Source organism: Mastacembelus armatus, chromosome 4 (genome assembly GCF_900324485.2).
Source record: "Mastacembelus armatus chromosome 4, fMasArm1.2, whole genome shotgun sequence".
NCBI classification, from domain to species: domain Eukaryota; kingdom Metazoa; phylum Chordata; class Actinopteri; order Synbranchiformes; family Mastacembelidae; genus Mastacembelus; species Mastacembelus armatus.
Window position 1 is genome coordinate 5,284,690 of NC_046636.1, and position 12,114 is coordinate 5,296,803.

General features: G+C 38.1%; 2 protein-coding genes across 2 annotated transcripts in view; one reads left to right on the top strand and one right to left on the bottom strand.

Moving 5' to 3' along the window:
* Nucleotides 1-1,023, top strand: part of ddah1 (dimethylarginine dimethylaminohydrolase 1) — a 65,481-nt gene extending 64,458 nt beyond the window's left edge. Inside the window, exon 7 of the mRNA XM_026323460.2 lies at nucleotides 132-1,023. The gene's annotated coding sequence lies outside the window, so the exon portion shown is untranslated. The remainder of the gene's footprint in view (nucleotides 1-131) is intronic.
* mpl (MPL proto-oncogene, thrombopoietin receptor) lies at nucleotides 344-9,650 on the bottom strand. Its single transcript, XM_026323455.1, has 12 exons — nucleotides 9,415-9,650; nucleotides 8,772-8,892; nucleotides 7,875-8,050; nucleotides 7,019-7,173; nucleotides 5,958-6,102; nucleotides 5,752-5,869; nucleotides 5,314-5,483; nucleotides 4,438-4,580; nucleotides 3,671-3,830; nucleotides 3,411-3,492; nucleotides 3,033-3,120; nucleotides 344-2,835 (listed from the first exon to the last, which is right to left on the bottom strand). Exons 1-12 carry the CDS (start codon nucleotides 9,521-9,523, stop codon nucleotides 2,386-2,388), a joined length of 1,917 nt encoding a protein of 638 aa, XP_026179240.1. The 5' UTR covers nucleotides 9,524-9,650; the 3' UTR covers nucleotides 344-2,385.
* Nucleotides 9,651-12,114: the final 2,464 nt, after the last annotated feature.

Sequence of the window (12,114 nt, forward strand, 5' to 3'; positions counted from 1 at the left end):
CATGATTTTAATGCTATTTTTAATTCATATTGTATTTACAGGCATTACCTTCAAAGACAAGGTTTTCATCAGGTATGATAAAATCCAAACGTGAACCTGGACCAATATCTAACTGTTCTTTCTATTTTCAGTGGTGTTGAATAATTACAGGAATTGTCTCAGCAAGGGCCAAGGCATCTGTCTGTTGATCTCTGCTGCCACCTAGTGGTACTAAAGATGCAAGACAGTCATAACAAGGTTAGTAGAGAGAACAGTAGAGTAAATGCTCCTGTGTCATGGTGCAATAGGTGCCCAGGAAAGTTCAAATCGCACACTTCACAGAAAATGCAAGTAGAAAAAAAATAAGCTTTTTTAAGTTTATTATCAAAAATACAAACAAGTTCAAATGTAATATCCGTCATAAACAAAATGCATGTTTCAGCAATGACTGTGTATACATTGATTACCTTAATCCGGTTAAGGTCATAGACTACATTTACATGGGCAGCAATAATCTGACTATTGACCATAATTGAATTAAGATGTGGAGTATTCCTATTTTAATCACAATATGAATGTTCTGAGAGTTTTGGCTGCATTTTGCAACAGGATATCTATATACACGGCACATGCGAAAAATTTTCCTTCCATTCGGTGTCATCTAATTCCATAGAACGACTCTTTCTCACCAGTCTTTACTTCGTACTCTCATCCAATAGCTCCAATGTTGCTGAATGAAGATACAGAATATGCCACAGAAGACGCCGTCGTCTGTGTATGTATTGCATGCAAAGTAAATAAGCCTCACTGCACTTGAAGCTTCTGTATGGTACCATAACAACATGTGTGATGATAGGAAATGCCAACGTGAAATTGTAATGGAAGAAAGTCAGATGGCGCGACGTGGGCCTACAGACGTGTCATTAATCGGAATATTGTCTTACTCGGGAATAAGGTCAATAGTCTGATTATTGCTCTCCATGTAAACATGAGGGAAGAGTAGTGAGGGTGACACCCCATGTCTGTAAATATTCTGAAATAATATTCCTTTAAAATCACTTAGAAAGTCCAAGAGATACAAATGAGTATATAACAAAAACATCATCCAAACAGAAATCAGATAAAATTTACTTGCATAATAAAACATACTAATTTATTGATGTAGAAATTGAGAGTAAGATGCATTCAAACTTGTCATAGTTGTCCTGTCCCTTAAGGCACCTCCTTTTTTTTTTCCCAGGTTACTCCAACCATAGAACAGCCCAGTGTTCTTTGTACATCCTTGATCAAGTAAGTAATGCTGGCTTTTATAACGCTTGTTACAGTTGTCTGATATATGCAAACAGTCAAAGCCATGATCAGCTGGATGTCAAACGTGTGGCTGACAAGTCCATGACTTCATGTCCATTGCTTTGATAGAACTGTACAATTTGTATTGTCTGTATAGTAATCCTGTGCTGTGCACAGCTGTATGGTCATACAGGGCAAGCAGGATTAGGAAAATTAATTCATCCACAGGAGTTCTGGAGCACACACGGGATGTCTATATCATCTTCATTTATTAATACTTGCTCATGACTTGATAGTAATCTAGACATCCTCTGTGTGCTCTGGAATTTTTGTGATCTTGTGGATTAATGTTCCTGCTCTGGCTTGCCCTGTATGAGCATACAGCTGTACACAGGATTGCTATTTAGCAGAGATTATAAAAATTAGACCATCATATCAAGGCAGTGGACATGAGGTCATGGCAACCCTACGAATTTAAATGGGATACTGCATTTGTCAGCCACGTTTTTGTACAAATGAAAACTTTTTTGCTGTTTTCCAGCAGAAGCTTGAAGTCTTTGGACATTTGCATGTAGCCAATGAGAAAGCAGCTACACATGGTTTTTTGACAGGCAATATATATACAGCCTATTCAAAGATTAAGAGTAAAGAAAGGGAAGTCCAGACAACTGTAATACACATTACTACAATCCAGCAGTACTGATTTGATCTTGGATCTGTTGCAGTGCAACAGTGCATGAAGAACACTCCTCATGTAGAGGAAATCCTACATATAATTACAAAAATAACATACAATATGCAGCAATGCATAAACATACTAAATATCTGAACCAAAAACTTAATCTGACAAACTGTTTTTCTTGTTTTCAAATGTTGATTTGTTCACCTGTTTGTCTCCATCTTTAAATCTATAGTGCAATCATGGCATTTGGGCTCCTTAAGACTGTGTCAGCAGTGACAAGTGAAGACATGGTAACACTGCTTTGCCTAAGCTGTAGAGTGCATCTATCCTCAAATCATGAGCACATGTTATTCCTATCAAAGCCTTTCCACAGACAGTGCTACAGATGCAAAGTATGGACCAGTGAAAGCAGTGCACTTTGCTATACTGTACATTTAGCTATGAAGGAAATTTGTATAGAGGTTGCCTGGTCCCCTTACACCAGTGACCTGACACTCTAATGTGTCCGCACACTCAGCCAGAGGTAAGTAGGAATGGTTAAGAAAGTCAGTGCCTAAACAGGGTGGAACACAAACTAAACCATCAGTGCAACAACAGTGACGTGTTTGGGGACTCTCACCCTTGACCTCCTGCTCTCCTTTCTTTTCGACCTGCTCATACACGTATTTGTTTCCTTTTGGGTAAATGAAGACACTGTCTTTGTTCAGAGTCACATAGTCTGGGAAGGTCTCAGTCTGATCTGCTAGTTCTCTGCTGGAGAAGCTTCCTTCTGTTGACAGGAGGAGGATGGATTCCCGCAACTCTGAAACCTTGTTTTCAGACATTATTTCCACCAGAGATGAAATGGTTTCCTCAGAGCATTGCTTCGCTGCGAGTGGGGGATCCTGTAGTAAACACAGAAGTTCACGGTCAATATTTAGGGGAACTGATTTATATTTAGAAGTTCTGGAATTGAATCCAAGTGAGAATCTAGTAACTTGGCTGTTTCACTCATTCAATATTTTTTGTTAGTTGTGTTTTATCTATATTCTTTTTCATATGTATTATGTTTCCAAATGTCTTAATTAGTTATGGCTCTTACCCAACTTGGTCTGTTGATCTCTGTAAGAAAGCCTTGTAGGACTTTGTCAAGGTTGGGCACCGGTGGCCAAAAGTATTGCTTGAGCTTACTATAAAAATACACAAAATTACAAACATAAAAACACCAATTAATGTAGTTAAAACTTTAGGTAAAACTATTTTTTGGTGATTTCAAATTATTTTTGGGCTATAGAGAGTCAAATGACAAAAGTGTTGCAATGACTACAAATTTACTGGTACATCACTGGAAAAGCAGGGGGGAGTCATTTTCTTTTTCCATGATGAATATTTTAGTTTGGAATTTTTTTAAATTTTTATCATGTGTTATCCTAATACAAGTGTTAGACTACAATCTGGATGAGCTGGAAAAAGATCCTACCTGAGGTACTTGTAAAACAAGCACATGAAGATAATCACAGTTGTCAGCATCAAGACAGGGACGCACAGCATGAGCAACAAGCCTAAAAATGTTATTTAGGCTGCATTAAAGTTTGAATAGCATATGGTTTTCATTTTACTAAACAATTAAAATTAGATAGATCAAGTTTTTATGTACGCTTTGCATTACTACCCAACCAAAGTTAGTGGCGATTATTAGAAAAGGCAACAATTTGTCACTCTCAGTAGGAAGTTACTTACCAATGTCGGCTGGGGTGTTAGCAGCGAGCACATCTGACCAGTCACTCCAGTAGCCTGAATAACTGTGCCCATGAGGTTTAGCTCTGATCTTTACCCTGTACTGTGTACCTGTTGAAATGTCTAGACATGCTTCTGTCTCTGGACCCGTTACGGATGATGTCTGGGGACATAAACATTGGTTTAAACCAATTTTAACATAATTTGAATGTATTTTGATGTACTACATTCTCTCACAAAAGCTTTTTCATTCCCCTTAAAGTATATACAGTATTGTTTCCTCTCAAAACTGTCTTAATGACATTAACATTCTCTGAATATTACTGCATTTGCAAGAAATATTTGTACACGTTTTTTTTATATTAAATACTCTTGCAACAAATTATGTCAATATACTAGATCATTATCATCATGCTGATTATTTCACTTTTCCTTGCATGTAGAATTAAAAATTCTGTCCTTTGGCACCATCTAGTGGTAACATAAAAAAATGACAGATCATGTCATTTTCCTACAAACTCCACCAGAATAATGCTAAAAATGCTATATTTCCACGGTACGTTCAAGAATACTAAGACAAAAAATGTTACAAGGAAATCTAAAACGTACACAGAAAACAGAAGAATCTGGGGTATGCATTTTTTGTAAATGCAACACAGGGAAAAGGTACTTCAAAAACAAGAGCATAACATGGCCCATGGATATCTTAACCATTAAAAAAAAAAAAAAAAAAAAAAAAAACATGAAATAGTACAACCAATACATCTTACCATCCATGCTTTGCCTCGGCTGCTCTGGTAGCTGATTTCATACAGCAGGTCCTGTGACAGAGGCTGAAGAGGAGCATCCCATTTCAGGCACAACTTGCTATTCTCCACGGCTCCTCTCAGACGGCCCGGTGGGGATGTTTTGACTGCAAACACAACAAGCTGAGTCAGGTTATCACACTTTCTCTGAGGCTTGATAGAAAAAAGAAATAAAGAAGAGTTTAGGCCACTGCAAGTCATGTGTTGGGACTAGAGTTTACTGCACAGATTTTTCAGCCTAACTAGCCTATAGTTGCACAAGAAAGCTACTAAGCTAATACTCTTTGGAGCATGTCATGCTAATGTCTCATGAGTCCCTGAAAAAGTCTGGTAAATGTGACATATTAGTTTAAATGTCCCAAATATTTTAGGAAAAGGAGATATAAGCTATTAGAACACTAAAATATTGTTCAGTATTTAATTTCTATTACTAAACAGCATCATAAATAAACCAGAGCTCTCTGAACATAAGCCTCAGAAATACCTTTTACTCTGAGGAATATTTGACTAAATCTGTGTCTGCCAGCGTCACTGCCACTAAAGGACAGATTTGGGGAACAATATCTAGTGTCCTAGTCAGATATCCTCACATAGCCTCCTGAGACCCAGCCTACTATGTCCTCTGCAGTCTCCATTTTGTCTCAGCATGAAAACAAACTTCCCCACCCAAACACACAAGATATTGGAAAGACAAGGATGTCCTCTATTGAGCACATCAGGACTTAGTAGTGTAGCTCAAATGAGTCAAAACATATAGACCAAAAACAAATGTCCACTAGACATAAATTAATAGGCTGAGTCTCAGAAGGATAGAAGAAACGGGGAACAAAAATCACTCACTGCTATTTTGGAGGGTGAACTCTTGAGAAAAAAAAGTTCTGCTGAGTGGAGCTGGAATGCTGCTGAGCTTGACCTTGAGTGTTTTGGACTCCTTGCCATGGAAACGGCACAGGTTCATGGAGCTCCCATTAGTCAGACATTCGGTCCATTCAGTCCAATGTGAAGAGTTACTGCAAGGGTCATAAAGTCATTGTATTACAAAGTGAATAAAATAAGTCATACAATATTTTTGGGGGTACAACACAACTGAAAACACATTTTCTAATGTTTTGGTAAGCACACGATGTAAAAAGAAAGGTATTATGGGAGGAAAAAGTGGTTATGGTTCCAATAATGGGAAACATTATAGTTACTTTGTTGCTGAAAGTAGTGCTATGTGTTTATTGTTGACATTGTTATAAACTACTTGGTTTTCCACTTGTGTGCATATTGTGCTACCTGAAACCCATCATCTTGTAGAAAAGTTTGTACTCATTCTCCACAGCATATCTGCTCCCATTCCACTGACAGGTGATATTCTGCAAGTCCATGGTGTAGCAGATTAGTGAAACATCATCTGGAAAGAGAAGATATGTAAAGATATAAACAGATATGAACTATTCATCCACTCGCTTTTATTCATAGTGTTTTTTAATTAGACGCACCTGCACTCTGGGGAGCCCTCGCTTGCACAGGGCGAGACCAGCTGCTCCAGTGTCCTGTATCTGAGTTGAAGGCGCATTTGACAGCAACCTGGACCTTGACCTCCTCCCCTGGGGCCAGAGTGTCTAACAGGCCGCTCTCCTTTACCTGTATAAAAACACAAATATCAAACATTTATTAGTCTAATAATTAGTACTAAGTCTAGTACTAATGAACAAACACATACAAACTATACTAAGTGTAGTGCATTAACAATTCAGTGATGTCCTTAACCATTTTATAAATCTGTCTCAATTTACCGACTGGCACACTAACCCTGAGTACTGCAACAAAGACAAAAGGCATTAAAACATTATCAGATGAGCCCACAAACACACCCATTCAATAAACACAGATATAAAGCTTTATACTATTATTTTGATCTCTGATAAAATAGACACTGAAATCATTTTAAATTAAATAGTTTTACTTGTTTCTTATTTGATCTGGGCAAATTTTAGTGTGTGTGGGGTGGTACAGTGGTTGTCACCTTTAAAACAAAACTCAATTCCCTGTCTAGGGCTAGTGTCTGGTTTGTCACATTCTGGACTACTGTAAAAACCTGGAGGCACAACATGGCTGCCTCAGTGAAAGAAGACCACCTTCCTATGTAGATTTAAAAGGCTCATTCTAGGATTAAGAAAATACACAAACAGCCTGTATTTTCCACTGATTACACACTAATAACATATTTATGAGTACCAATTACATTTCTGCTAATAGATCCCTCTAAATATTACACACTGACATTTAAACAGGTGCTCTCACTTTGACATGAGGTCTCATTTTCAATCAAGATCTGATAAAACTTAGTGGCCACAGGGGGGGCAACTACTTGAGATATGTGGTGGCCATAAAGGAACTTTTTGTGGCCACGGAACATAGTTAATGTCAAACTTTGAATGTGTTTACAAAATGGGATCCTGTAACTCCTTCCACAATTCATTAACACAGAGTCTATTACATTAAAAGGGTCAGATGATGGATGAAAAGATCATTCATTCATTTATTGAGTTGCTTGTACCTCTTCTGTCCGCTCCCCAAGTCCCTTGGAGGAATATCGAATTCTGTGCATTGCAGTTCCACAGTCTGTAGTGACTTTTGTGTGCCATGACACCTGCAGTTCCCCTCTTCGGCCAGTTTGGTGTATAGAGACATTGAATGGGGGGTCCAAGAGAACTAGTGACAAACAAGTGTGATAATTAATTCTTAATTAAAGGTTCTTTTTGGTTCATGACCTTACCTACAGGTGATCACCACATTGTAGAGCAGGGCGGGGGGGGGGGATACCACCATCCTCTTTTTTCAACTATCTCCTCTTTTTTTCAACGCACATAATAGGTAGAGCCGGGAAGATATCATCTCAGATGAAGGTGGAGTAGGGGGAGACAAACAATCTGTTTCTTCCACCTTCTGATTGGCCAAACACCTGATCCAGGTAATCAACATTGGGCAGGTATAGTTGGAAAACATCCCTACTGTACAGACCGTAGAGACTTAAGTCTCCCAGAGAGGATCTGTGTGGGTCTATTTAGGATCAACTACTGTACCCTGCATGTTGCGCTGACCATTTCAATCTAATTAAAGCACATCCTTTCTTTCCAACTCCTTCTTGCCCTGCATCATCATCTTTTCCTTTCGGCTGCTCCCTTCAGGGGTCGCCACAGCGAATCATCTACCTCCATTTAACCCTATCCTCTGTATCCTCCTCACCCACACCAACTATCCTCATGTCCTCCTTCACTACATCCAAGAACCTCCTCTTTGGTCTTCCTCTAGGCCTCCTTCCTTGGAGCTCTAACCTCAGCATCCTTTTACCAATGTATTAAAAAAAAAATCAATCTCTTTCAATTTCTTTTTTATAAAAACAAATGTCTTACAGTGGTCCTCCACAGAGACAGTCCGTTTGTAGAGGCTGGTGTTGGTGTTGTCCACCACCACTAGTGGAGTTTCCACAAAAATGTAAACATCTGTGTAAGGAAACGAGCAGACATGGAGGAAAGTTCCCTCTTCTGTTCCCTCAACAGACATGTGACATCGTCCCTCCTTGGATGGGCTTGATTAACAGAAGTGAAATAGAACAGACAGTGTATTATATTTATTAATAAATTAAACTTTCATATAAACATATACAGTGGTGTGAAAAAGTGTTGGCCCCCTTCCTGATTTCTTATTTTTTTGCATGTTTGTCACACTTTGTTTCAGATCATCAAACAAATTTAAATATTAGTCAAAGATAACAAATAAACACATCATGCAGTTTTTAAATGAAAGTTTTTATTATTAAGGAAAAACTAAATCCAAAACTACATGGCCCTGTGTGAAAAAGTGTGAAAAATTCCTCCACAGCACTGCAACAGATTCATTGCAAGTTATCGCAAACGCTTGATTGCAGTTATTAGGTTTAAGGGGCAAACACTTTTTCACACAGGCCCACGTAGTTTGGGATTTCGTTTTCCCTTAATAATAAAAACCTTCATTTACAAACTGCATGATGTGTTTACTTGTGTTATCTTTGACTAATATTTAAATTTGTTTAATGGACTGAAACAAAGTGTGACAAACATGCAAAAAAAAAAAAGAAATCAGGAAGGGGGCCAACACTTTTTCACACCACTGTATATGCCTGGATAAACTATAAACATTTGTGTCTATTGCATAGCATCTTTTATACAGGTAAGAAATGTTCCAATTCCTAAAAAATATGAAGGAAAGTATTAAAGAGACTATTTGGGATCTATTAACAAAACCCAGCAGATTTACTGTGTATAACATACCTGCCAACCTTGTAGAGCAAATCATAAGTCCTGTTCTCAGATGTCTCAAAGAAGCAGGTGAAATCCTCTCCTGTCCGGGTGAAACATTTAGGATCCTGCTCATCCTTCAGGAGTAAAACATCTGCTCCAGAAATGACAAACACAATCTATGACTTCCAATGGAATACAATGCTTAACTTGTCAAAGCATGGTGTTTTAATATTGTGCTGGTGTATTAAGAGTTAAGATCTTTCTGTTGTGCAACACAGAGTACAGAAAATTTTACAGAGAAACTAATGGCACAAAATATCTCATTTGCAAAGACAATACTCATATGTCAACTTTTTTGCAAAAATTTAAAAATCTTTTCCTCAAAAGAGTAACTTTATACAAAATATATCACTTCTTTCAAGATATCGTCACAACCAAATTTTGTGGTTACTTCAAGATACTACCTTGTCTCCATATTATCTTGTTCCCACAATGTAATATCTTTTTCTCATAAACTTTTAGAAATATTTTTTTCACAGATTTTGGGATATATTTTAAACATTCAGTATTTCCAGTATAAAGAAACTGTAAATTAGAAAGATGCAGTTATTGATTGGACTGCATTAAGAAACTGCACCTTATTTGCACAAAATGAACTAACCTTGGGCCCTACCTTCTCTTGACAGAGTGACAGTCCCATTCTTGTAATGTATGCCAGACATAAAGCACACTTGGATCAACAAGCTAATAAAAAGTACCTCCCACTTGCAGGGCAAATTCATGGCAGACTGAGGTGTATGTATCCTAAACTACCATGACACTGGCAGCACATATCTGTGTGTTGTCTGTTATGCATGGTTTTAAGTTTGCAGAGGTGGGTAGGGCTGAGCAATACTAAAGGGTAAACCCACTGTGACGAGTTGTGCAGGAAGCGTGTTCTGTGTAGAGTGGAAGTCAGAACGAAAAAAGGCAGTTTGGGAGGATTATTTAAGGGCTAAAATCTGACTCTAAATTATACATTTCCATATTTTCAGTTAACAAATGGAGGCAATAAGGAACTGGACATGTGCCTGCTGGTAAAATGTCATACTTGAACACGTTTTAGTCCATCATCTGACTGCAGTTTGCGGTCCCATCTTTAAACTAAATAAAAATTCCCAATTTAAAAGAAGTGCCTCATCAAAAGCTATGAAGAGAGACTAAGTAAAAAGACTTAATGAGCTCATTGGGGTCTTTTAGAAATAAAAATTTAGAAAATGCAAACTCAATCCAAATGATGTGGAGTTCTTCAGAAATTTCAAGCAACTTGTTTTTCCACAGACATTTGAGCCTGAAGAAAACACCAGTGTTCTAATGCCAGCTGGAGAGTGAAAACACTTCACTTCCACCAGTCAGCCCAGCAGTCTGTACTGACTACCACTGCTGATTTACCACATCCTGACCTTCTGCACAACAACAGCTTATGCTACACTATTTTAGAAAACACAGCTCAACTATACTTGGTTTTAATGCCTTGTACCGCTCTCTAAATTAAGTCAACATGAGTAATGACTATGATTAGCACACTGACTTAGTTGGCTCACAACTCCAGACAACATGTATTTAGAGTTACAACACAGGAGTTTATTTACACCTAAGACACCTGTGATAAAAACCTGACAAATCTCCTAGGCTCGGAGGCTTTCAAGGCTCTAAAACCAAATATTAAATTGTATGAGCAGTTTCCTGAGTTCTTCAATTAATCTCTCTTAACTCAGTAATTTAACAAAAATCTTAAACTGTTGAATTCATCAATTTGCTTGCAGTATCTCAAACTAAATTAAGCCAAATTCACACCAAAAGATGTTTGCAACATTTATAGCATGAATATATAAACATTTCTCTATTGCAAGAAAGCCTTTGTACTAAAAATGGTGAAAACACAGGTTCACCTTGATTCTTGGTCAAACTGCAAATTAACTGTCAATACAAATGCAGGGCTGTGGCAACATTTATTTATTTATTTGAAATGCAGACATTTTAAACAAGATCAAGCTAACTCGGCTATCTAGAAATGAAGAACAAGGCCCATGTCTGCATCTCTTACTCAGGAAATTACAAAACCATGGTTTTAACCAACAGATAGTTTAGAAATTTAAGTCACTCTCTCTGGACAAACTTCCATGTTACTGAAGGTCTAACCCAACTCAGCCACTTCCACAAAAACAGCTTCTTCCAAAGAGCTATCATTCTCTCAGGCTAGCGCTGCCTTCTATACAGAACACCTCAACACTTCACACTTTCTTGAAAAAGTAAAACATATTTGCACAACTGTTTGCTGTTTGACTGTTCTTAGTGACTGCAGTTTGAGTATCTTCAGGATTTGGACTCTTGGTTGGAAGCACTTGTTTTCGGACACATCAGCTCATACAATGTACCTAGAAGCAACTCAGCATCCATACAAATTCAAGATACATATATCAAAGTACTTTTTGTACAGCTGAAGATGTTCTTATGCTCAGATTACACATGCAGCTTATGCGCATGAAACTTCGGTACCAGGAAAACAATCATTTTTCTGCAGTTGAGCGTTGACCACAGACTGATATAATCTCTACCGGCGCACTGGGGCTTAGTGGGGCACCCTCATACAGACAAAGCTGCTCTGAAGGCTGTACACAAAGTACCCTTTTACGTTTTCTGCCTTTGAGAACTCATGCATTTCATAACGCCCTGAAACCAAACAGCTACGTAGCAGTGGCAGTTCCATCCTTTCAGACATCAGAGAACTGATGATATCTGGGCTTCGTGAGCCTGGGCTGACTGCGGTACTTTGGGGCAAATCTGTCAAGTAACCTTGAGGAGTAGCGTTACTCAGCCAACTTGCATGGGAAAAATGCAGACATGTGGAGTTTTTTTATGCAGATGCATTGTTAAACCACATGGCTTATCACAGAAAATTTAACAGGGGCGAGGCAGTCTTAATATTATGACCGACAAGTTATGAACATCTTGGGTTTAACATTCACGACGTGTCATCATCCTGGGCAGACAGCACACATTACAAGTAGAAAACAGTCTGAAGATAACATTACAACTTGCAGCTGCTGAATAATCGCTAAAAACAACTTTAACATTTGGTTCTCCCATTAAGTTGCCTGTTTATTTTAACTTGCTAGCTAACTAAGGTCCCAAAAAAACAAGAAGCCAAATATTTTTTTAAATTACGGCGACAGCATGAACATAGCTCTCAGATATCTATTCCAATGACCAGGTTGCTCGTCATTACTTTAACAAAACAAGACAAGTGTCAGTTAAACACGAGTTAGCTAGCTAGCGCTGGCTTAGGTTAGCTGGGAGCAAATTAAACGCTGGCTAAGCAACGTGAAAGTCG